Source organism: Enhydra lutris, unplaced genomic scaffold (assembly GCF_002288905.1).
Source record: "Enhydra lutris kenyoni isolate GAN:26980312 unplaced genomic scaffold, ASM228890v2 scaffoldscaffold10, whole genome shotgun sequence".
Taxonomy (NCBI): Eukaryota; Metazoa; Chordata; class Mammalia; order Carnivora; family Mustelidae; genus Enhydra; species Enhydra lutris.
This window is the reverse complement of record NW_019154094.1, coordinates 30,501,755-30,527,834: the sequence shown is the minus strand read 5'-3', so window position 1 is coordinate 30,527,834 and position 26,080 is coordinate 30,501,755. Positions and strand designations below refer to the sequence as shown.

The following is a 26,080-nucleotide window of genomic DNA, read 5'->3' as shown; positions in this document are numbered from 1 at the left end:
TTGTTACCCCAAATCCTTTCCCATACCTATTTCTCTTCATTTTTATAAAAGTTTTTTTGCCAAACAGATGGTTGAAAAGTGATATCTCATTATCACCAACTTCTCAGTTCTTAGATCAGTAGTGAGCTTGAGAAACTCTCTGTTCATTTATTAACATTTTAGATATCACAGAAATATTTAGAATTATAACTGACTCCCCCAGATCAAAACATTTGGGAGTTTACTACTTACTCTTGTGAAATGGAAGATTACCTCTGCAGGAAAAGAGGAGAAAAAATTACCTTTTTATTTCTAGATAGAAAAATTGACAAAATCCACCTACTTGGATTATTATGTAGAAGAATATTCAAAAACATTTTTAAAAGATTTTATTTATTGATTTCAGAAAGAGAGAGAGCAAGCATGAGCAGGGGGAGGGGCAGAGAGAGAAGCAAACTTCCCGCCGACCAGGGAACCCTATCCAGGGCTCAATCCCAGGACCCTAGGATTATGACCTGAGCCAAAGGCAGAGGCTTAACCAACTGAGCCACCTAGGTGCCCCCCAAAATATTTTTCTTTTTATCTGACAATAGGGAATGACTTTCAGAAGTTAAAAAAACAAAACACAGGCAGCTCAAAGACAACCATTAAGCCAAAAAGATGTATTTTATTTTTGTCAGAGACAAAGCAGTAAAATTGACATTTGTGTGTATCAGATTTTCATCTCATCTATGTCATGTGTCCGTTAAACAGTGTTTTCCTGAGGTCACAGCAAAAAATTGTTTCCATAGACATAAACTCACAGTATGTACTGTCATTTCCTATTTTAGGATATGATATAGGCTTATTTCATAAATTGCAAATCTGTATCCTTTATTCATTTCTCTTGTTGGGATTTAGAACTTTGTCTAACAGATTTGCAGTAGGTCCTTATGTATTCAAGCTATTGATTATATCTTAGTTTATGCACTGGGAATATCTTCTTTCAGTATGTCACTTTTCTGCTGTTTATCATTCATAAAAGTTTTCAGTTTCACGTAGTCAGAAAACCAATATTCTTTTCCTATGAGTTTTCATAAACTTTTCCTGGATTTCCCACAAACTGTGAGAATTTGAGGAGAGATATGGAGAAGACTTTGGAATGACTGTTCTTTGGATAGTATGTTAGAAAAAAAAATGGGGATGTGTCATGGGGAGTAAAACTTTGGAGGAGATGCAGATATTTAAAGAAAACTTTAGAAAGATTTTGCTGTGAATTTCATCTTGTACACCCACAATTTTAAATAAAATTGTATCACTCCACTTGGGAGATGACTTTTTCCCCTGGGGAAAGGGCATCAGTTGTTGTCTTAGTGCATAATGGGATTCCACTCTTGAATCCACCCCTCCTGTTAGTAAGTCTTGAGTTCAGTAGTGTCAGTCCTCCAATTTAGTGCTTCTCCTTCAATTTTGAATTGGTTATTCTGGGTCTTCTGTCTTTTCATGTAAACTTTAGATTCACTTTATCAGTATTCATACACTAATTTGCTGGGATTTTTTAATTGAAATTGTGTTCTATACATCAATCGGGGGAAAAACTGACATTCACAATATTGAATGTTCCTATCCATGAACATAGAATATCTATACATTTATTTAGTTTTTTTGATATCTTTCATCAGAATTTTATAGTTTTCCTCATACAGTTCTTATATCTATTTTGTTAGATTTATACTTAAATATTTCATTTTTTAAATGCTGTACAAATGGTAATGTGTTTCAATTTCAAAATCACTTGTTCATTACTGTTATATAGGAGAGAAGTTGACTTTTGTATATTAACCTTGTATTGTGCAACATTGCTATAATTGCTTATTTCCAAACATAGTGTTTTATTGATTCTTTCAGATTTTCTACATAGATAATCATATCATCTGAGAAAAAAAGATGGTTTTGTTTCTTTCTTTCCAATCTGTATACCATTTATTTATTTATTTATTTACTTATTTTTTTGTCTATTGAATTACTAGGATTTCTAGTAGTGTTAAAGAGTAGTGATGAAGGGGAACATCCTTGTCTTGCTCTTGATGTTAGCAGGAAAGCTTTAAGGTTCTCACCACTAATTATGTTAATTATAGGTATTTTGTAGATGTTCTCTATCAAGATGAGGAATTTCCCCCATTCTTTGTTTGCTGAGAGTTCTCATTATGAATAGGCTTTCCTTCCTTTCTTTTCTTTCTTCCTTTTTCCTTCCTTTTTTCCTCTTTCCTTTTCTTTCTTTCCTTCTTTCTTTCTTCCCAGTGTTTCTACCCAACTTCCTTCCTTCCTTCCTTCCTTCCTCCCTTCCTTCCTTCCTTCCTTCCTTTCTTTTTCTTTCTTTCTTTCCTTCCTTCCTTTCTCTCTCTCTCTTTTTCTTTCTTTCATTCTTTCTTTCTTTCTCTCTCTCTTTCTCTCTCTTTCTTGTTCATCAAATGCTTTTTCTGCATCTGTTGATATGATCATGTGATTTTTCTTTCCCCCACCCCACCCCCCACTGTACCAAAGCTGGTTTGTGTCACCAGTTGAATATGGCAAAATTGATGTTATGGTCCTTTTTTTTTTTTTAAGTTTTTATTTAAATTCCAGTTAGTTAACATACAGTGTAATATTAGTTTCAGGTGTACAATACAATAATTCAGCACTTCCATACATCATCCCTTTCTCATCACAGGTACCCTCCTTGAAATATAAACCAACCCCCCCATCATCCTCCCTTCTGGTAGCCATCATTTGTTCTCTATATAAAAAGCTTCTGCATAGTGAAGGAAAAAAAATTGGCAAAATTAAAAGGCAACTTACGGGATGGGAGAAGATATCTGCAAAAGATATATGCAATAAATGCTTAGATTCCAAAATATATAAAATCTTATAAACTCCACACCCAAAAAGTGAATAATCCAATTAAAAATGGGCAGAAGAAAGAAATAGACATTTTTTGAAAGATTTTTCTTAATCAGAATCTTGACATAATGGATTACGTTAAATGATTTTCAAATATTGAACCAACCCTACATAAGTGGAATAACCCCCACTTGGTTGTATTTTCTAAATTTTTATACATTATCGGAATTGATTTGCTAATACTTTGTTGTAGATTTTTATCTATATGTTCATGAGAGATATTGGCCTGTAGTTTTCTTTTATTGCAATGTCTTCATCTGATTTCAGTATTAATTAGGGTAATGCTGACCTCAGGAAATGAGTTGGGACAAGCTCTCTTAGCTTTTATCTCTTGTAAGAGATTGTAGAGACTTGGTATAATTTCTTCCTTAAACGTTTGGTAGAATTTGCCAGTGAAACCATCTGGGTCTTTTGCTTTCTGTTTGGGAGCATTATTAATTAATTATTAATTAAATTTCTTTAATAGCATAGTTCTTACATGTATTTTGGTAGAATGTAACTTTCAGAGATTTGGCCATTTCATCTAGGTAATCATATTGGTGGACACAGAATAATTCATAGTATTCCTTTGCTAGCACTTTAATGTTTATAGAATCCATAGTGGTACCTCTTCTTTCATTTGGTAATTTGTGTTTTCTTTTTCTTTTCTTAATTAGTGTGACCAGAGGTTGATTAATTTTATTGATCTTTTCAAAGAATCAGTTTCTGGTTTCATTGATTTTTCTTTATTGATTTCATGTTTCAAATTTCATTGCTTTCTAATCTTATTATCTTGTATCATCTACTTACTTTTGAATTATCTCTTTTTTAGTTTCTTAAGATTGAAATTTAGATTATTGATTTTATATCTTTTTTTCTTTTCTAATATATGCATTTAATGCTGGACATTTCCCTCAAAGCCATTGCTGTCTCTATATCCCACAAACTTTGATAAATTATATTTTCATTTATATTTAGTTCAAAATATTTCTAAATTTCTCTTGAAATGTTTTCTTTGACCTACATGTTATTCAGAAGTATGCTGTTTAATATCAAGTATTTGGGGATTTTCCAGCTATCTTCACCTATCTTTTTGTTACCAATTTCTAGTTTAATTCCATTGTGGTCTGAGAGCAGACATTGTAGGATATCTTTCCCTTCCTATTTGTTAAGGTGTTTTTTATGGCCCATAATGTGGTCTTTCTTGGTAAATGTTCTATGTGAGCCTGAATAGAATGTATAATCAGCGGTAGTTGAAGGAAGGAGGCTATAGATATCAATTGTATCCAGTTGATTGATAGTGCTGTTCAGTTCAACTATGTTCTTACTGTATATACTTATTGGATCTGTCCATTTTGATAGATGGGTTTTAAATTCTTCAGCTATAATAGCGGATTCCTCTATTTCTCCTTATAATTTTATCAGTTTTTTCCTTTTATATATTCTGGTTCCTTGTTGTTAGGTTTATAATCATTAATAGTTGTTAGGTCTTTGAATATTGATCACTTTATCTTTAGGTAATGCCTGTCTTTGTCTTTGGTAACTTTTGTTATTTTAAAGTCAACCCTGTTTGAAATTATTATAGCTGCTCCCATGGTGCTTAGGCAGGTCATTCAACTAAGCAGCTGACTCTTGATTTCAGCTCAGGTCATGGTCTCGGGGTCCTGGGATCAACACCCATTCTGGACTCTCCACTCAGCGGGGAGTCTGTTTGAGGATTCTCTCTCCACATTTCTCTCTGCTCCTTCCCCCACTCATGCTCTCTCCTTCTCTCTCTCAAATAAATAAATCTTTTAAAAAATTTATATATATATATAGCTACTTCCACTTTTTTTTCAGTGTTCCAAGATTCATTGTCTATGCACCACACTCAGTGCTCCCTGCAATACATGCCCTCCTTAATACCTACCACCAGGCTCACCCATCCCCCCCACCCCTGCCCCTCCAAAACCCTCAGGTTGTTTCTCAGAGTTCACAGTCTCCCATGCTTCATCTCTCCCTCCAATTTACACCAATTCACTTTTCCTTTCCTTCTCTTAATGTCCTCCATGTTATTCCTTATGCTCTACGTGTAAGTGAAACCATGTGATAATTGACTTTCTCTGTTGACTTATTTCACTCAGCATAATCTCCTCCAGTTCCGTCCATGTTGATACAAAATTTGGATATTTATTCTTTCTGATGACTGCATAATATTCTGTTGTATATATGGACCATATCTTCTTTTATCCAAGAAGGGCATCTTGGCTCTTTCCACAGTTTGGTGATTGTGGCCATTGCTGTTATGAACAATGGGGTGCTTATGGCCCTTCTTTTCACTACATCTGTATCTTTGGAGTAAACACCCAGTAGTGCAATTGCAGGGTCAGAGGGTAGCTCCAGTCTTTTTATTATCAGTGTTAGCATGGCATATTTTTTCCACCTACTTATTTTAATCTTTATGTGTCATTATATATATTTTAATTATTTTTATTAACATATAGTTTATTATTTGCCCAAGGGGTACAGGTCTGTGAATCATCAGGCTTACACATTTCACAGCATTCACCATAGCCCATACCCTCCCCAATGTCCATAACCCAGCCACCCTATCCCTACCCTCCCACCCTCCAGCAACATGTGTCATTATATTTAAGTGAGTTTCTTATAGACAATATTATGTTGGTTCTTGTTTTTAATTCACTCTATCTCCATTTTTTACTTGGTATATTTAGAACATTGACATTTAAGGAGATTATTGATAAAGTTGGATTAATATCTATCATATTTCTTCTGTTTTCTTTTTGTTGCCCTTGTTCTTTGTTTCTGTTTTTAACCTTCCATATTTTCCCTGCCTTTTGTTGTTTTAATTGAGCATTTTATATGATTCTACTCTCTCTCTCCCTTCTTAGTATATCCAATTATACTATTTTTTAAGTAACTATCCTAGACTGTGCAATATATATTTACAACCAATTGCATTCTACTTTCAAATAACTGTGTACAGCTTCGCTGGTAGTGCAGGTACCTTATAATAACAAAATATTACTAATTCTTTCCTCCTATCCCTTCTATCATTTCTTTCATTTTTTTCTAACATTTTATTTATTTATTTGACAGAGAGAGATCACAAAAGGCAGAGAGGCAGGCAGAGAGAGTGGGGGAAGCAGGCTCCCCACCAAGCAGAGAGCCCGATGCGGGGCTCGATCCCAGGACCCTGAGATCATGACCTGAGCCGAAGGCAGAGGCTTAACCCACTGAGCCATCCAGGCACCCCCATTTCTTTCATTTCATATAGACATATATCTATATTTATATATAAAATCAAATTCACTTTGATAACAGTGTTTTGAACAAACTGTTAACTCTTAGATCTATCAAGAAAAAGCAGAATAAAAGTTTTTACTTTACATTTACTTATTTATTCTCTGATGTTCTTTCTTTCGTTATGAAAATCTAAGTTCCTGACCTCTGTCATCTTGCAAGGCAGGTTACTGGAACAAATTTCCTTAATATTTTTTATTGCTTGAGAAAAGTATATACTTCTCCTTTCACTTTTCAGAGTACTGAATTCTAGAGTGATGAATTTTTTCTCTCAACAGTAAATATTTCATTCGATATGTTTTCTAGCTTGCTTCATTTCTGAGGAGACATTGGATATAACTTATTTTCGTTCCTCTATACGTAAAGTGTTTTTTCCTTGGGCTTCTTTCAAAATTCTCTTTGATTTCTTTTGAGGTTTGAATATGATATGCCTGTGTGTAGTTTTTAATGGCATTTATCCTGCTTGATTTTCTATGAGCTTATCGGATCTGTGGTTTGGTATCTGACATTAATTTGGGGAAATTCTAAGTCATTTATGCTTCAAATATTACTTCTTTTCTCTTTCTCTTTTTTTCTCCTTCTGTTATCACCATTAAATGTATATTACAACTTTTGTAGTTATCCTATAGTTCTGGAATGTTTTTTCTCAGCCTTTTTCTCTTTTATTTTCAGTATTGCAAGATTTGATTGTCATATTCTCAAGCTCAGAGATTGTGTTCTCAGCCATGTCTAGTCTATTAATGATCCCATTAATTTTTTACATTTCTGTCAGTGTTTTTGATCTCTAGCATTTCTTTTTTGTTGTTTCTTAGAATTTCCCTTTCTCTGTTTTCATTGTCCATCTATTATGCATATTGCCTGCTTTTCCATTAAATCCCTTAGCATATTAATTGTAGTTCTTCTAAATTCTTGGTCTGATAATTCCAACATTTCTGCCATACTTGGGTGCCTTTTCTGCTCTTTTTTGCCTTTTGATGTGCCTTGTCAATTTTTGTTGAAAGGCAGATGGTGCACTAGGAGGAAAGAAGGGCAGTAAATTGGTCGCTACTAATGCAGTATAAGGTGTGGGGAAAGGGAAAGCATTCCATAATCCTGATTAAATCTCATTCTTTTGGTGAGGTTGTTCTCCTGGGCTGTGAATTTCACCTGTGCTGCTTCTTCCCCTCCCCAATTTGATGGGATGTCCGCAGGGCTTGAAGTTGTCCGTTTCTGTTCCCCATGTTGAAGGTGAGAAGGAGCTGGATTTGGGTATTCCCCCAGAAGAGGTATTTGTCTCTGATAAAAACCCCAGCCGGGTAGGCCCTGGTAAAATAGTTTTTCCTGAAAGCAAGCTTTGTTAAGAACAAAATGCTTTGGCTTATTTCAACCTAATGAATGATTCTTGTTCCCTTCCCCTGCCAGAAACACAGGGGGATTTTTCTCCAGTAGTCAGTGTGGTGACCTCGAAGAACTCATGGAAGAACAGCTCACAGAAGTGTGGGAAACCCACTACAATTGTTCCCTGGAGTTCCCCGTAGCTCTCTGGTTTGTCCACAGTGACCCTCCAGCAATTCATCAGTTATAGTTCAGGTTTCTCTACCCCCACGACTGGCTCCTGAGCAAGTTTCTGCTTATAAATTAGTATTCTCTGTATTTACCTGTTTTGTTTTATTTTTTAATTTTTGTTTTTGTTTTTTTCCCAGTTTGGGAGACAGTGATTTTCTCTATGACTTCATTTCTATACCAGATCTAACATGAGGTGTTGATTTTTCAGTTCATTCAACTTTTTACTTGCTTTTAAAACGAACTGATGTTAAGCTCCTTATACACGACCTGAAAACCAGAAGTCAGGGTAGCTGGTCCATTTTTTAATTGGGTTATTTGCCTTTTTATTATGGGATTGTAATTGTTCATGCTAGCTTAGATTTTATGTCCCAATTTCAGAAAGAAAATCATTCTACTTTGCAAGACATAATATTTAATTATACTATTTAATTGATCTGAACCTAAATAAGAAAGTAAAGAATAAATGGTTCCTTTGGGACAGTTTAAATTTTTAGACACAAATTGGAAATTTTAGGTGTTTTTTTTATTACAGTAAACACTCTTATTTTTTAGTTTTTCTTATACTGACTCTAAAATTTTAGATCATACTCTTACCAGAAAAAATAGCTAGCAATAGTCATATTTGACATTAAACCTTGTCTTTTTTCTTAATCTTCTTCAGTAAGACTTTGAGATGGAAACCTACACTTCTAAAGTGTTGGGATAACTGTTGGAATACATTGGTCTGCTGTTGTAATAAACACAGTGAGATTTCTTTTTGAACACTTCTCCTGGGAGATGGCATAATTTTATTCTCTCTGACTGCTTAGGAGTCCTTTTTCTGACTCGCAGAGGCTAACAACATGAAAGGAGGGGTGTCCAAGCAAGGGCTGTTGTAGTTGCTGTTGTTATTTTTAACCTATTTTGGGTCCTGGGTATAGCCGCTCAAAACAACCTCACAAGGATAAATTTTGGTGAGTAAATACCCCAAACTCACTGTCCCTCTCCCTCAGATCTCCTGATGGGAGCCCAAGGAAATGGCAGAGTATGAAGGAACCATTTTATATGTAGTGCATATAGGTCAGCTGCCCAAAAAAGAGGTAGTATTGTACATACAGAGATTTCTGGAGGAGTATAGCCAACCATGTTTCCAAGATAGCTGTAACAACATCCCTTATCAACTTGCTCTTCTTTCAGAATGACTTTGACACTCCTCCCCACTGAGTGATGAAATCTATGTCTCCTACCTTGAAACCTAGTCCTTTATGACTCCTTGAGCCCTAAAAAAGATCAGGAGTGATGCTATGTGATTGCTAAGGCTAGCTCGTAAAAATGCATGCATTTCTATCTTGTTCCATCAGCACAATTTCTCTTGGAATCCAGCCACCATAATATGAGGAAGCCCAAGCACACTGTGGAGAGGTCTACCTCAAGAGGAACTAAAGTCCCCAGCCCACAGGTATGGCTGAATTCCCAGCCAGCAGCCCACCTCAACTTACCAGTCATGCAAATGGGCTTTCTAGTCCCCTGCGGGCCACCCTGGCTGATGAGACTTAGAGCAGAGATGAACTTCCCCCAGTGATCTCTGCTTTAAATCACCAAATCCAGAGTAGAATAAATGATCATTGTTATTTTAAGCCACTAACTTTTAGGTACATAGCAATAGTAACTAAAACTATAAACAAACATAAGACATTTGGCACAGCTTAGTCAAGTTTCCATGAAATGACTTTTTATTCCTGTGTATGAGAAAGTCTTATTCTTATATACTAGCCTTTCATTCTACAAGGGACAAAATCTCTTACTAAATTTTAAGCTTATAATATAAGGATTTAAGAAGAGAGAAAGATCTGATCTACGAGTTAAATTGCTACTCAGGGTAGTCTCATGACTTAAAATACTTTCACTCGGTGTCAGAATTATTCTATAAATCCAGAGAAATCCTAGAGTAATTCATGTTGAGTAACACTAAGTTTCTGTGTGAATCTAGAGAAATGTATCAGCATGTTGAATTATTTCAGTGTCTATTTTTTTTTTAATTATGGTAAACATACCAAGACAGTCTAATTGTAAGGAAATGTGTCTTGTGATTGACCTACGGTACCTGTTTCAAGTACTGGCTTTCTCACCCATACTCTATGATTAAAATATGTATAGGATTACTGTTCTTAGCTTATGAGCCCATCAGTAAACAGCCTAACTTAATGATTTTCTCATGCACTTACTAGTTGCAGAATTTTAGAGTTAGGAATAGATGTGAGTGATTATTTAGAGCCTAAATAATGTGATTATTTATAAAAGAAGTGAAGATGAAGAATGGAGCATCTCAGGAGGTATCATGAGTGTTGACACTGACTGCTCATTAGAATCAGGTAGAGGGTCTACATTTCCTAGTCCATTCTGATTTAATTGTTCTGGGATGTGACCTAGGCATTTCTGGGTTTTTTTTGTTTTGTTTTGTTTTTCTTTCTTTTTTTTTTTTTAAGATGCTTCGGGTAAATTTATTGTCTAGCCAGCATGGAGAACTGCTGGGTGTAGTGAACTGTATAGCCCCATGTTTTGCAAAGCACAGACCACATACCAAGAGGCAGTATTAAATAAGGTAGAATGAGAGATCTATTCTATTTTTAATTTTGTTTCAATCATATAGGTTAAATCAAGGAGAATGTTTCAATATGGCATTCAGTTTGTCACTAATGGTTCTCTAATAGTAGCCAATCTCGCCTTTTAACTGAGAGAGCAAAGGTCTCAGTCTCAGAAACCTTGAATGTGTCCAGCTAATGTCCATTTACATTATTTTGGACAGTGTTCTTTGCACTGTTTTCCACTTGTTGTATTCACTTTGGCAGGTAACTATTATTTTGGTTAACAGTTTCCCATTTAAGATGAAGACATACATTTTCCATATCAATTTCCATACAAATGTAAGTCTAAAAAAGTTTATAATTTTAAGAAAAAAAATAAGAGTCTTTGTACTGGGATATGGCAACATACAACTGTGGAGGTACAACTCTATTGAAACTGAGTTAAAATTGCTATGAGAACAAAGATGAGGCATCCTGATGCCACAGATTCTTAGTTAGATACTCCATCAGCATACCACCACCCAGAAAAGAAATGTCCCATGCTGTTAATAAGAACTCGATGTTGCGATAGAAAAGCTGATTCCTTTACAGCAAACGGGTATCGGACACAACCTAAAATATGCATAAAGTGCCTTTGACTGAGTTTTTATCATTTTTTTGTGTGTCACTCTTCCAAAAATAGTTACGATGGAACAGGCTGGGACTCTCAATCCAGTAATGGAGCAATTACTCCAATTTATTGATATCGAGGAATATACTGCAAATTTTGATATTAGCAGACTCCTATTACCTGCCTTTCAGTCTCACCTGTTTGGATAAGCAAGCACTGGACAGTTTCAGATGAAGTTCTTAGACAACAAAACTAAGACTGTTTAGTATTAGGACCTTTTTTTCATGTTTCAGTGACTTCTAATTGTTTCTTTTCCTTGTATGAACAGTATACATTTGCAATGGAATTGACCTTGCTGCAGCTGTTTTGGGTTGGTGGGGGGCAAGTTTTGATTTGGTTGATCAGAGATACAGGTCTACCAGCAATTCCTTCAGGGACATTCACAGAGGAAAACACCACCCAGGTTCCAGAAGGCACCAGCAGGTTTGACTGCTTTCAAGGCACCTGCATATGATTTGCATGCTGTGTCAGGATTTGGAAGGCAACCCAGTGATGGGTTGAATGATTTATATTGGAATCTGTGCAATAACAGGCTGTGGAAAGTGACAAAAAGGAGGAGGACCACCTATTCAACCTTGCCTTCCAAATAGTCATCAAAGGCTTTTTTTCCCCCCTTAAACTGAAAAATTATGCTTCTTGGCAGTCCAGCAGCAGCATTTACATTGAGAATGCTTACTAGGGAATTAGTTTTTGCTGATAATTTTTTATACTGCAAGTTTATGCTACATTTGCTCCATTCAAGAGGTTTCCTGGGTTCTAAGTTTTATTTTATTCTTTGATTTTTAGCATATGTTAGATATCACAGTGTACTTTCAGCCTACCCATAATTATTAATGATCTACTTATTTATTTTCACCTGGCATGGCTTATCATATCATGTACTATTTAGCATTTACCCCACTGCCCAGGGCAGAGTAGGTTTTAAATTATATAAAAAATTCCATTAGCGTCATCATCTGAGAAAATATAGGGAAAAAGTTAATAAGCTCCTCTTCTATTTCATTTCATGCACACTGAATTTTCCTTAGCATTTATTTCAAAGATGATTTGGCTTATACATCCCTTTACTGTTTATACCTGTAACATGTTCTGGAAATGGAATTTTTCCCTGGGAGACACCTATATCACTAGATGAACAAATAATTGGATAATCAAGTAAATCTAGTGAAACTTTAAAAATTTTTTAAATAGAAGAAACTCAAAATTTTATTGTCATCAAGGTATAAATATGAACTTGAAACTATCTACAGTGAACTTTGTGTTTTTGGGGGACAAATGAACAATTTGTGGATTAACTATACCCCTGATATCCTCTCTCCCCTCATACTCCCAAATAGACTATCTTCTCACCTGCCTTAGGGTCTTTGTATATTGTTTAAGTGCCCTAGTATAAACCATTTTTTATAACCCTCTTTTTTTAGCTAGCTTGTACTCATGTTGCAAATCTCAGCTCAACTATTAATTCACCAAAACTCCAGAAAATCATAGATTCCTCTATGTGCTTTGAGCTAGCATTATTATATTATAATCTTACATTGATTTATTATACGCGTATGATTAATGACTGTCTTTCAACTATAAAACCCATGAACATATGGACTGTTGTTTTTTTCACCATTGTATCCTCAGCATCGAAAGTACAGGTGGATAAGCATAGATAGTTTTGGATGAATTATCTTATTTTTAAAAGATAGGGCATTTCACGGGGCGTCTGGGTGGCTCAGTGGGTTAAAGCCTCTGCCTTCAGTTCAGGTCATGATCCCAGGGTCCTGGGATCGAGCCCCGCATTGGGCGCTCTGCTCAGCAGGGAGCCTGGTTCCGCCTCTCTCTCTCTACCTGCCTCTCAGCCTATTTGTGATCTCTGTCTGTCAAAAAAAAAAGTGAAATCTTTTTATTTAAAAAAATAAAAGATAGGGCATTTCAAAAGGAACTTAGGGAATTCTTTTTTTTTTTTTCTTAATTTAATTTTAGGGTTTTTTTCAGTGTTCCAAAATTCATTGTTTATGCACCACACCCCGTGCTCCATACAATACGTGCCCTCCATAATACCCACCACCAGGTTCACCCAACCCCCACACCCTCCCCTCCAAAACCCTCAGTTTGTTTCTCACAGTCCACAGTATCTCATGGTTTGTCTCCCCCTCCAATTTTCCCCAACTCACTTCTCCTCTCCATCTCACAATGTCCTCCGTGTTATTCCTTATACTCTACAAGTAAGTGAAACCATATGATAATTGACTCTCTCTGCTTGACTTATTTCACTCAGCATAATCTCCTCCAGTCCCATCCATGTTGATACAAAAGTTGGGTATTCATCCTTTCTGATGGAGGCAAAATACTCCATTAAAAATATGGACCATATCTTCTTTAGCCATTCGTCCGTTGAAGGGCATCTTGGCTCTTTCCACAGTTTGGAGACTGTGGCCATTGTTGCTATGAACATTGGGGTATAGATGGCCCTTCTTTTCACTACATCTGTATCTTTGGGGTAAATACCCAGTAGTGCAATTGCAGGGTCATAGGGTAGCTCTATTTTTAATTTCTTAGGAATTTCCACACTGTCTTCCAAAGTGGCTGCACCAACTTGCATTCCCACCAACAGTGGAAGAGGGTTCCCCTTTCTCCACATCCTTTTCAATACTTGTTGTTTACTGTCTTGTTGATTTTGGCCATTCTAACTGGTGTAAGGTGGTATCTCGATGTGGTTTTTGATTTGAATCTGCCTGATGGCTAATGATGATGAACATTTTTTCATGTGTGTGTTAGCCATTTGTATGTCTTCTTTGGAGAAGTGTCTGTTCATGTCTTCTGCCCATTTTTTGACGTGATTATCTGTTCTGTGTGTGTTGAGTTTGAGGAGTTCTTTATAGATCTTGGATATCAGCCCTTTTTCTGTAGTGTCATTTGTGAATATCTTCTCCCATTCCATGGGTTGCCTCTTTGTTGAGTTGACTGTTTTCTTTGCTGTGCAGAAGCTTTTGATCTTGATGAAGTCCCAAAAGTTCATTTTCACTTTTGTTTCCTTTGCCTTTGGAGACATACCTTGAAAGAGGTTGCTGTGGCCGATGTCGAAGAGGTTACTGCCTATGTTCTCCTCTAGGATTTTGATAGATTCCTGCCTCACATTGAGGTCTGTTATCCATTTCGAGTTTATCTTTGTGTATGGTGTGAGAGAATGGTCCACTTTAATTCTTCTACACATAGCTGTCCAATTTTCCCAGCACTATTTATTGAAAAGACTGTCTTTTTTCCACTGTATGTTTTTTCTTGCTTTTTCAAAGATTATTTGACCATAATGTTGCAGGTCCATATCTGGGCTCTCTACTCTGGAACTTAGGGAATTCTTATAACTTAGGGAAATGTCTCCTGCTTCTTAAATGCCTGTGTATGCCATCAGAATATGCCTGTCCCGTTACTAAAATCTCCGTTTCTCAGTAAATCTCTGATCAGCAGCATTGAAGAGGGAAAGGGTGGAAATTGCACCGTTGTGCTTTGAGAGGGAGCTTTTAAGGGAAAGAAGGATGGGAAATGTCCAAAAAAAAAAAGATTTGACTCTGCCTCTGCCCAGTTCTTGTCTATCCTCTGTATTTGAGGAAAGGGGTTTGGGGAAAGGAGAGTTTAGGAAAACAACACAAAGAAATACTAACAAACTAATTAATAGACAACAAACTATAAGCTATTTGTTATCCAAAGAATTAATAGTGTTCCTAAAAATGTTTTATTTGAATCTAAATATATCTAAATAAGGGATGCAATTTTATTGACAAACATGTTGAGAAATAATCTATTGAGTACTGATTTACCACATTTTGACAATTTTTTTCAGTTTTATTGAGTTATAGTTTACTAATTTTACTTGTGTTTTTCTGGACACACTTCTCTTACCTTTATCATGGTTAATCAGCAATTAGCTATACTGTAACCATTAACAATGAAAAATTGATGGGGACAGGAACTGGTTTGATATAAGTGAAACTTTCCTTGGGAATTGCCTTTTCCTTTTTTATCTTCTTTAATGTTGGAGAATTTTCAGTTTCATCTTGGTAAGAAATTATAGGATAGTCTAATTAATAGTATAGGTACTTAAATTATTAGCAGTAAATGTCTCTCATTCCTGTGAAAGAATTTGGACTTTAGAATTATAATCATGTTATTTGGCCACTTCAGCCTGTGGTCCTATTTAATGTGGAACATTTAAACATATAGCTGTATGTCATAATAACTGCATTTTAAGAACTATTATATTCTACCGCCAAAATGCACAGATCAGAAGTGTATGACTCCATGAATATTTACGAAATGAACACACTCAAGTATCCAGCACCAAAATCAGGAAACAGTATGACCTTCATCTCAGAAGTCATCCTTTGAAAGGCAACCATAATCCACACTTGTGATACAATAGATTACTGTAATGTGCTCTTTGCTATCCGGTTTTTATCTTTGAAGTTGAGGCAGCCACGTTGATCTAGAGTTATTATTCATTCATTCTCATGGTCTAATAATATTTGCTTAAATGAGTGTCCTGCTAATTCATCTACTTCATTGTGATTCTGATTAGGTTGTTTTTATTTTGAGTAGCACTGCTACATTCTTATAAATGTCTTTGTTGAGCATATGTATACATCTCTGTAGGGTGTATACTTAGGAGTGGAATTGTTGAGTCATAAATTATGCATATGTCCTGCCTTAGTGGATACTTCTAAATAGTTGCCCAGAATAGTCCTACTAATCTATAGTGCTGTTAGCATAATGATTTCCAGTTGTCCCACATCCTCAGTAGGACTTGAAATTGTCTCATTTCTTCTGAAGTTATCTATAAATGGTCTATGCCATGCAAATTTATTTAACCTTCATAAATAAACTTTCTAATCTTATAAAAATAACTTGCTTCACATGTATATATCTGTTACCCTGACTTGGGTTTACATTCTAGAGGGCAGAGACCATGTATTAGGTACTTCACTGTCCTGGAGTGGACTTAACATGGCAAGCACTCGATTAACTTTTTTGTTAAGGTGGATCTTTAAGGCTGTATATTGATCCTTTAAAAGAATAGATATGGTAAGAAAGAAGCAGTTGAAGAACAATACAAATATGTTCTGTTGAATGAGACAGAAATTAAAGAGGCATCCTTTCTAAATTTTGATAAATTTTACTTTCTATTTATGTATTCATCCATTCATCTTCATGTTAGTGCTGAAAAAAAAATCAGTGGTTCCTACTGTTCATGTGTCTTATTTAATTGCTTCCTTTCTCCACTCTACATTGTAATTAGATAATTAAAAATTATATTTCCCCTGATGGTCAGCCTAACTACATTTCTTCAGGAAGGTAGTTTGGTTTTGACATGAGCTAAGTTTTTTCTCTCTTCACCCACCCATACCATAAGTGAAAAGAAGTGACACATCCAATATCTGTCTCTTCCTTATAGTTTCAACAAATATAACCAGCCATTGTGCCTTTTAGTTGTATTTATGTGTCTAAGGACATAAGGAAGGTCCAGTTCCAATTTTCTTTTACCGAACTGCTTTCAAAATAAGCAAATAAACATAGGGAAGAATAATAACTCTCTCAATGGCTTGATGGAATTTAATAGTAACAGTTCTTACCTCCCTGAAAAGAAGAGATTTCTATAGAAATGATCATCAACCTCCTGTGAGTATATGGAGCTCATAAAACCGGAAGAGTTTCTAAAGGTCAGCAAGCATTGAAGGTTTTGTCCTGGGGATAATTTCTAAATAACCCTGAGGAGAAAAGAGAGGGAGGGAAAGAAAAAAGTTCAACTTGATGAAAGTAAAATGTGCAAACTTAACAGTTTTTGGATTATCATTTAATTACAGCCATCAATCACCTCACGTCTGCTTTCTCCCAGTACCCAAGACATTCAGGCAGAAGCCACACAACCTGACCAACAGAGAATGCATAGCCCATTCAAAATCCAAAGCCTAGGAAATAATATTTAAAGAATTGCCCTGTAGGAGATCTTAGGAAATTGCCTAAAAGCTGGAGAATGGAATCTATCTTTCAAAAAAAATACTAGGAAAACCCAAGAGTAAACCTATCCTTTTAATTAACAAGATAAACACCATTGCTTCCTCTGTGTACCAGTTTAGAGATGATTCGGTTGGTGATCATTTTCAAAGAGCTTTGCTTTCCAAATCATTTTATTTTCATTCCTATTTTTACTAATGCGTGGAACTGGCCTGCAGTAAGTAATTTTATGAACATGATTTTATATTCTTTTAAAATGCAGACCATTTGAAGTTGAGCTTTTAGAAATACATTTGCTCCATTAATTGGTGCTAGAGGATGCCAGCAAGTGTCTTTATGGACAGCTGTTATTTTTAGGGTTTAAAGTGTTGTAATTTCTTCTTATTTGAGGGGTTCATACTGACTATTCCTAAATTCTGTATTGAACAAATTAAATAGCGTAGGCTTTTTAAGCACCAATGTGATCAGAAAAATGTTTCAACCATGGTAATCCTCTTGTCCTGCTGTATTTATCTCTCACCAGATACCTAAATGCTTCCCTCCTCTTCTCAGGCAGATAATTGCATAGAGGTTGGAACCAGAGAAAAGAGTTGAGCTGGTGCTGAGCAGTGGATATAAAAAGAAGTGTCACCCTAGTGGAAGTAAATAGACTCTGAGACCATAATCTCTGCCCTTATTTACTTTTGAAGCCATAAATGCTCAGGGGAAATCTTGTCGTTTATTTAGCTACAGGAATCTATGTGTGCAGCCACGTATGGTTTTTAACTTGTTTTTATTTCCATACATTCCATTATAGCAGTCTACAGTCTTGAACCTCCTTGGTCTTCTCTCTAAATATGGGTTTTATCCCAATGGTGTTGTTGGCTGCAGCCTTCAAGAATTCTTCCCATTTTCAAAATGACAGTGTGTTCATTACCTGTTTTTTTCCAACAGAGTTCATCTGGTGATTTAATGATCAGAAACATTCAGCTGAAACACAGTGGAAAATATGTGTGTATGGTGCAGACGGGGGTGGACAGTGTTTCATCTGCCGCCGACCTCATAGTAAGAGGTAGACATCAATGCCTCAGTGGTTTTTGTTGTTGTTGTTTTGTTTTGTTTCGTTTAATTTTTTTTTTTAATCTCATATTTTAACTGATCATTCCTTACTGGAGGAAAAACCATGAGACCGCATATGAACATGTGAGTTGTATTATTGATTTGGTTCCCTCCCCCCAAATAGACCAGAGACTGTGATGATAAGGATGGGTGCTAATTCAATGAAATAAATATCTCAACTCTGCCCTGCGAATAGCTCTCACTGTAATCAGCATTTCACAGGTGCTACCAAGCTGATGTGTTTTTGAGCATGTCATTAATGCAGCAGTAGTGTTTAATATGAAAGAGAATAGTGATAATGTGTATATGACAACTTCCAAAAACCCGAGATCATCCAGAATGCCATGAGAGAATTTGCCAATCTGAGTCACTGTCCAAGGTACTGATTTGCTACTGGGCTGAAAATGACCAGAGTGCGTGGTAGACTAAAACAGCTCTGGAAAGCAAACTGGTAACTACAGAGGTGCACCAGTAGATTAAAGGAAAAGACATCATGCCAAAAGTAAATGATGTTGTATTTGGAAGGGTGCAGAAATCCTCAAAACGTGGGCATCATTTGCAACCCTAGAATACTATGATTTTGATGTTACTGACTCCTGTCCAGATTGAATATCTAACAACAGAAATGTCCAAAAGAAAATGCAGTAGTTGTATTGCTAGGGAAATACCCTTTTTTGCTAAGTACTTTTGAAATTAGGATCCATTGTCGGTATTACATTGATCATGTGGCATTCTTCACTTGGGTAGAAGATGATATTATGGAATTGCTGCCCACTTTTGCATTTTTGCCTTTCTTAGGTTCACCTGGGCCACCAGAAAATGTGAAGGTAGATGAAATTACAGATACCACAGCCCAGCTCTCTTGGAAAGAAGGTACAGATAACCATAGCCCAGTTATATCCTATTCTGTTCAGGCGAGGACACCTTTCTCCGTGGGTTGGCAAACTGCCACAACAGGTAAAGGGAAAGAGTCAAATGCCGTTGGTACCTATAAATGGGTTTTAAACCAGTGCTAAAACCTGCAGAATGTCACTTCTCTGACATATTCCTTTTCAGTGCCTGAGGTTATTGATGGGAAAACACACACCGCTACAGTCGTCGAGTTAAATCCATGGGTGGAATACGAATTTCGGGTTGTAGCCAGTAACAAAATCGGAGGTGGAGAACCCAGTTTACCCTCAGAAAAAGTAAGAACTGAAGAGGCAGGTTAGTGTTTTTGTTTTCTGAGTAAAATAGGTTACTAGGTTTCCCTGGATGTGTATTTCCATTTCTCTCGGACTTGGCCTCCAGGCCAGCAGGGGATTAACCTCAATAATCCATTGTTGCAATTATCTGACCTACCTAATAGCAGAATTGGCCATATGGCATTTGTCAGAAGACACTCTTGTAAGTGATTCTGATGTAATGTGACATTTCCAAAAGTTCAGTCCATCATCAGCGTTCATTAGTGCATGTTGAGTGAATATATTTTTGTCACTTAAGGTTATAATTACTATCTGACATAGTCACCCTGTTAACAGGGGAAATGCTGTTTTCGTTTATAACAAGCATTGACAAATTGATAAGATAATGACATTTGGGAGTTCTGCTGCTAGGAAATCTCATTTTACCACCAAGCTCCATGAATGAGCTCAAGTGACCAATGATCAGGAATATTTTGATCCCTCAGCTATTAGATTAAGAGAGAATCATTGTTAAAATGTTATGTTTTGGGTGACTATTAATATTAACTTTAAGACTATTTTTATAACTCTAAAAATGCCCTAACATTGAAATTGAAACTTAGGACAAGTTCGTAGTATCAGATTCCTGAGGCCTCTGAGAGGATCTATAGACTTTCCTTTTCAGAATCTGTAATATTAATTAATGTTGATTAAAATGATGTTTGAAGTATAGCTAGTATGTCACTTTAGGAACTGAGCCAAAATAGAAGTCAGGGAACATGTTTCAGTAATTTTAATGATGCTTTTTCACTCAGGACAATGCATGTGATATTTATGGCAGGAATTATGAGAAATAGGAGAACCACACCAATCTTTGCAGTCCATTTGTTTATTCATACAACACATACTTATGGAGTATCTACTGTGTGATCAGCACTTTCTCGATATGGTGGCTACAGCTCTGAACAAAGACACACCTTCAGGAACTTCTGTTCTAGTTGTGTCATAGAAATTACTAAGCATAAAGTTCTCAGTGTAAACAGGGAATTTGATACCCATGTGAGGTGTATAAACAATACCTCATAACAAGATTTGAGGATTTGAGTCTAGGTTTGTTTTTTTTTTTTTTAAGCAAAGTCAGTGTTGATACAGCAATTATATCTGTAATGTGAAAGAGTCACAAGGGAAACGTTCATGCTGGGTTCATTTCCCATCATCCCCAGGGAATCACTTTCCCTTGTTGTATTGACCTCTATCCTGAGTCATTTTTTTCTTATTGTTTGAGGTGTTGCAGAGCTATGAAAATTTCATACAAATATAAATTATTTGATGATCTCCTCAAAGATAAATATGCATATATGGATATTGCATGTATGTCTCACATGATCCAGATACACACACACACACATATGTATAATGTGCCAGTGATCCAAATACTTCAAATATTAGAAATAAGCAACATTGAATCAAATGCAAATAGGGTTTTATCTCTGTCTCTCTGACCTACACAGTTCCGGAAGTGCCTCCTTCAGAAGTCAGTGGAGGTGGTGGAAGCCGGTCTGAGCTGGTGATAACTTGGGATGTAAGTGTCTGGACAGCAGCCTCCCCCTCAGGGGTTTGCTCTTCCCCTCACAGCCCCTGGTGGTGCTGGTGGTGGGTCATAGTACTAGTAGCTCACCCTATGCTAATCACTATTTCTAGAACCGATTTGTTTTTTGTTGTGGGTTTTTTTTTTTTTTCATTTAACTCTTGCAACATTTTGTAGATGAAAACACTAAGGCATAGAGAATATTAAATAATTTGCCCCGGGTCATTTGGCTGGTAAACATGGGGTTGAGAGTCAAGTCCTGGCTGTTTGCTCTCAAGCTGTCCTCACGGCTTTCCACGCAGCTGTAACCCCACTGATGATGTTCACCCACTGATTCCAGCAGGTGCTTGCTTCCTGGCCATGCTCTCAGCTCTTGCTTTATGTTGTAATTAGGAAAAAATGTAATTAGCACATTTAAAGTCAGAAAGCATGAGAATCGGCTGTGTTATTTGAAGATGTTGATGGAAAAATAAAAAGTTAAGAGATCATGAAGGAGTGTCAGTAGGAATTGTTGACATGATCTAAATACAGCTTTGACCTTAATACATTATTTTTACTTTTTTTTTTTTATAGTTTTAGTCCTTTGTACTTAATCATCATATCAATAGGTAATTTTTTTCCCTAAAGTCAACATTCTGGATTAGATGATTTTTATTTGACTCAAGTGATGAGGTATATTCAACTGAAAGTATATCTTATGATACAGAACTCAGATTGGAGCTACAGGGTGCTTAAAAAATTCTGAATAACTTTAGAAAATTCCAACTAGTTATCTGGATGGCTATGAAAAAGTGGCGTATGTCTCTTTAAAGCACCTGACTGTGCCACTGACGTTTTTCTCCTTTTTTTACAGAACCTCTTAATACAATGTCAATTATTATTTGATGGGTTTTGCAAAAGACTAAGGATTAGAACTCATTTATTTTTGCCTGGCCCTCATGTGTAAGGGTGAATTTAATATGTCTTTCCTTTGTAGCCAGTCCCCGAAGAACTACAGAATGGTGAAGGTTTTGGTTATGTTGTTGCCTTCCGCCCTCTTGGAGTTACTAACTGGATCCAGACAGTGGTCACATCTCCTGATACCCCAAGATATGTCTTTAGGAATGAAAGCATCATGCCATTTTCACTGTATGAAGTTAAAGTGGGTGTTTATAATAACAAAGGTGAAGGACCATTTAGCCCGGTGACAACTGTGTTCTCTGCCGAAGAAGGTATGGAGACTGTATGGTTTGTGTTATCAGTAAACCTAGTAAATGCTTTGTGACTTCAGATAAATTTCTTCCAAAGAATAATGACTGGAGCCACAGTTAGATTCACAGTCCAGGTAATAAACATCAACCAGGCAGACTTGAAGTACGAGGCTCAGTAGCTAGTCAGAGGATGTAACTCTTGGTTAAAATCTGTGGATGATGAGTACATTTTGAGCTCCAGCTTGTGAAACAGGGCACAATGCAGCTTTCCACAGCCTTCTTCTTTGGGGGATAAGATTAGGATACTCTCTTCAAAGTGCTCCAGTCTCAATTCTTATGGTGTTTCCTATGACCTGAGAATGAGACATTAGCAGAATGGAGAGGGAGGCCTAAAGTATGACATGGAGAGGTGTGTAATGTACAGGCTTAAAGATGTGATACACTGGTTCCAGCTAGTGTAGTTTCATACATACTCCACTCTGGACTCATGCTATCTCTCTGTCTTTCCTTAACCTTGCCCCAACTATTGTATCTCCTTAGAAAATATGATTATTAGGAGAATCATATGAAATTGCCATTTTATAGGGAAAAAAAAGCTGAATATTGGCTATCACATGGGGTTCTACTTAATAAGAATGATAGGAGCTAGCATGTATTGATGCTTACCATTGCCAGACTTTACCTAATTTGGATTTTTGAAGAAGGAATTACATGTGGGTACTATCATTATAGCCCATGTATACATAAGAAAATGGAATTTTAATGAAGGAAATGAATAAACTAGCCATACTCCATACAGACTTACCAAACAAGTATTTTAATCAAGAGCCTTTGCTCTGAACCATTCTGAACTCATGAAAGGTGACTTTGCAGTGTCTTCTCTACCCCAAGACCATGCAGTAAATTGCAGAAGGTGGTCCACAGTTGTCATGTCTAAAATAATAAGAAGACTCAGTTTTTTAATACCACCTATTCTTATCCTCTCTTTTTCTATGGAGTTCTGAGAGAAAAACAAACAAGTAGTATTAAAACCTTCGCAAAAAATAAGAGCCTTTATATTCATAACCAAACCCCATTTCCAAGACTAGCCAAGGATTTTCCTTGTAAGGGCAGCAGTCTGAGGAAGGATGGCAGTTAACCAGGGAGTTTTCAAGCACTGCCTACCCTGTGCATTCTGGACTGGGAGGGCTGGAGGTTGGAGGGAGGGACAACCAGAGCCTGTTACCCTCTCCCTCCCCTCCTGCACTTTCCTCCTCCTGTTATTATTCTTGCCACCACTGATGAGTTGAATAAAGGTCTTTCTGTTCCAAACATCAGATAGAGATTTGACTTTTCTATAAAAAAGTGAAGGATTTGTTGGATACTATGACTTACTGAATCAAAAGAAGATTTGAACAGCATACCTCGTAAAGATCATTAATAAGAAAAGCTGTGGGGCCTCAGAAACCCTCTAGCTCTCTAGGGTGCCAGGACTGGATTGACTGGCCTCAAGTACTCCTCATCTTTCCAAACCAAGTTTCGAATTATCAGGACAGAAAATCTAATAGGCCCTTCCTTGGACCAAGATTCTGCCTCACTATCAATCAGCACAGCCCAGAAGAAGGATGATTTAACACAGAAATGGATATTGGAAGAGGGGAAGTCCCTGCTCAGATCTGTGCTGTGAGACGAGAGAATGACTATGAGCCCCTCAAGCTAAGAGTTGTTTATTACAGAGAGATATTTGTTGTGTAATAAGTTCTGTGCATGTCTGTCTTACTCCTTCAAAACAGTAAATGTCTGGAAGTTGCTGTATCTCATTTAAGTGTGCCCCTCTTGTGGGCCTTGGATACAGAAGGCACTAACTAAATGCTTATTGAATAAATGAACTCTGTAGAGCATGACTTTGTTTGTCAAGAAAAAATTAAACACACAAACAGGCAGCATTTGTGTGCATTGAAATGTCCAAGCAAGAGCTGTGGGATGGAGGGGAAAGAAATAAGGAGCTGGTGGAGAGAACATAGGGAAAGAAGGGAAGAAAAGATACCAAGAAAAAAGTGCAACAGAGGAAAGAGGAGTTTTCTGCTGCTGTTTAGCAAGGAAAAGTCTATCTACTCCCAAAGCGCGGAAACAGATCAAGACATGGTTTATGTTTTCAAATGTTTTGATAAAGTGTTTTATTGGATTTTTGAATATGTTAAAGCGCCTTTTCAAAAATAAGACCTTCAATAGATTTTTAAATTAACTACCAAAATAATAATTGTATTTCACTTTCTGTTGCCAAACAGAGCCTACAATAGCTCCGTCTCAAGTATCTGCAAATAGCCTATCTTCCTCAGAAATTGAAGTCTCATGGAATACCATTCCTTGGAAGTTAAGCAATGGACATTTGCTTGGCTATGAGGTAATTTCTTTTAAAACTAATAGACTGCCCCTCCGATTTCCACCCACTCACTTCTCCTCTCCATCTCCCCATGTCCTCCGTGTTATTCCTTATGCTCCACAAGTAAATGAAACCATATGATACTTGACTCTCTCTGTTTGACTTATTTCACTCAGCATAATCTCCTCCAGTCCTGTCCATGTTGATGAAAAAGTTGGGTATTCATCCTTTCTGATGGAGACATAATACTCCATTGTGTATATGGACCACATCTTCTTTATCTATTTGTCTGCTGAAGGGCATCTTAGCTCTTTCCACAGTTCGGAGACTGTGGCTATTATTGCTGCTGTGAACATTGGGGTACAGATGGCCCTTTTTTTCCACTACCTCTGTATTTTTGGGGTAAATGCCCAGTAGTGCAATTGCAGGGTCATAGGGTAGCTCTATTTTTAATTTCTTAAGGAATCTCCACACTGTTTTCCAAAGTGGCTGCACCAACTTTCATTCCCACCAACAGTGTGAGAGGGTTCCCCTTTCTCCACATCCTCTCCAACACAAACCATGAGAGACTGTGGACTCTGAGAAACAAACTGAGGGTTTTGGAGGGGAGGGGGATGGGAGATTGTGTGAGCCTGGTGGTGGGTATAATGGAGGGCACGTATTGCATGGAGCACTGGGTGTGGTGCATAAACAATGAATTTTGGAACATTGAAAAAAATAAAATTAAATTTAAAAAATAAATAAATAAAACTAGTAGACTGTATATGTATGTTGCCATGGTACCTTGTCTCCTTCCATTTAAAATTCTTTTTAACAACAACATTTAAAGTCTGACTTCTGTTGAAATTCTACTAGCACATTGTCCCATGTAATTATTAGTGGTTATTGAGTTTAACTTAATAAGCTGAATGAAAATAACTTGGGATAGAAAGAAAAAACAGTGGAGCTTTCCATTCCTTGGAAGTTAAGCCACCCAGTGGGCTGGGTGGCACAATCAGTTGTGCATCAGACTCTTGGTTTCGGCTTGGGTCATGTTCTTAGGATGATGAGATCAAGCCACAAGTTGGGCTCCATTTTTGGCATGGAGTCTGCTTGAGATTCTCTTTTTCCCTCTTCATCTGCCCCTCCCCTTTCTCTCTCTCAATCTCTCTCTCTCTCAAAAATAATAAATCTTTAATTTAAAAAAAGAATATGTAAGGAAATCAAATATCAGATGAGCCAAATCTTTTAGATGGATTGACTAAAAAATAAGTGATATTGAACTATAATATTTAAGTTCAAAAGATATTTATGCCAATAGGAAATCATTTTCGTCCAGCTCTTTCTTTGTCTTACCTTCTTGGTGGCCTTGTTACATTGTACGATTCTCTGTTAGGCTCTCCAGAAGATAACTGTCTATAACTTAATTCTTGCCTTCAGTCTGTAACCTAATTCTTGCCTTTAACGAACTCTGTTTGGAGAAGTAAGATGAGAGATCTGAAACAGCATGGCACAAGACCAAATGTAATGACCATCAGAATAGGTAGCAGAGGAAGTGTTTGGATGGTCAAGAGTAATGAGTAGTCTTGAAAGCTGTCATAGGTTTAATGGGACTTTAAAGGAAAATAAGCAAAGAGAGAAGACGGAAAATTCCAGATTAAGCATGGCATGTTGGAGGACTTGAGGGAGTGGTGACCCACCTGCTGAAGAAGGTTCCTATAGGAGGGATGACTGCAGATAGACACAG

The 26,080-nt window shown here is 36.7% G+C and overlaps 1 protein-coding gene across 1 annotated transcript in view; it reads left to right on the top strand.

The window, feature by feature from the left end:
• Nucleotides 1–26,080, top strand: part of LOC111144100 (contactin 3) — a 247,201-nt gene that overhangs the window by 190,976 nt on the left and 30,145 nt on the right. Inside the window, exons 13-18 of the mRNA XM_022498228.1 lie at nucleotides 17,887–18,004; nucleotides 18,850–19,008; nucleotides 19,108–19,257; nucleotides 20,726–20,796; nucleotides 21,779–22,013; nucleotides 24,260–24,375. Of these exons, the coding sequence (XP_022353936.1) occupies nucleotides 17,887–18,004; nucleotides 18,850–19,008; nucleotides 19,108–19,257; nucleotides 20,726–20,796; nucleotides 21,779–22,013; nucleotides 24,260–24,375 (849 nt within the window). The remainder of the gene's footprint in view (nucleotides 1–17,886; nucleotides 18,005–18,849; nucleotides 19,009–19,107; nucleotides 19,258–20,725; nucleotides 20,797–21,778; nucleotides 22,014–24,259; nucleotides 24,376–26,080) is intronic.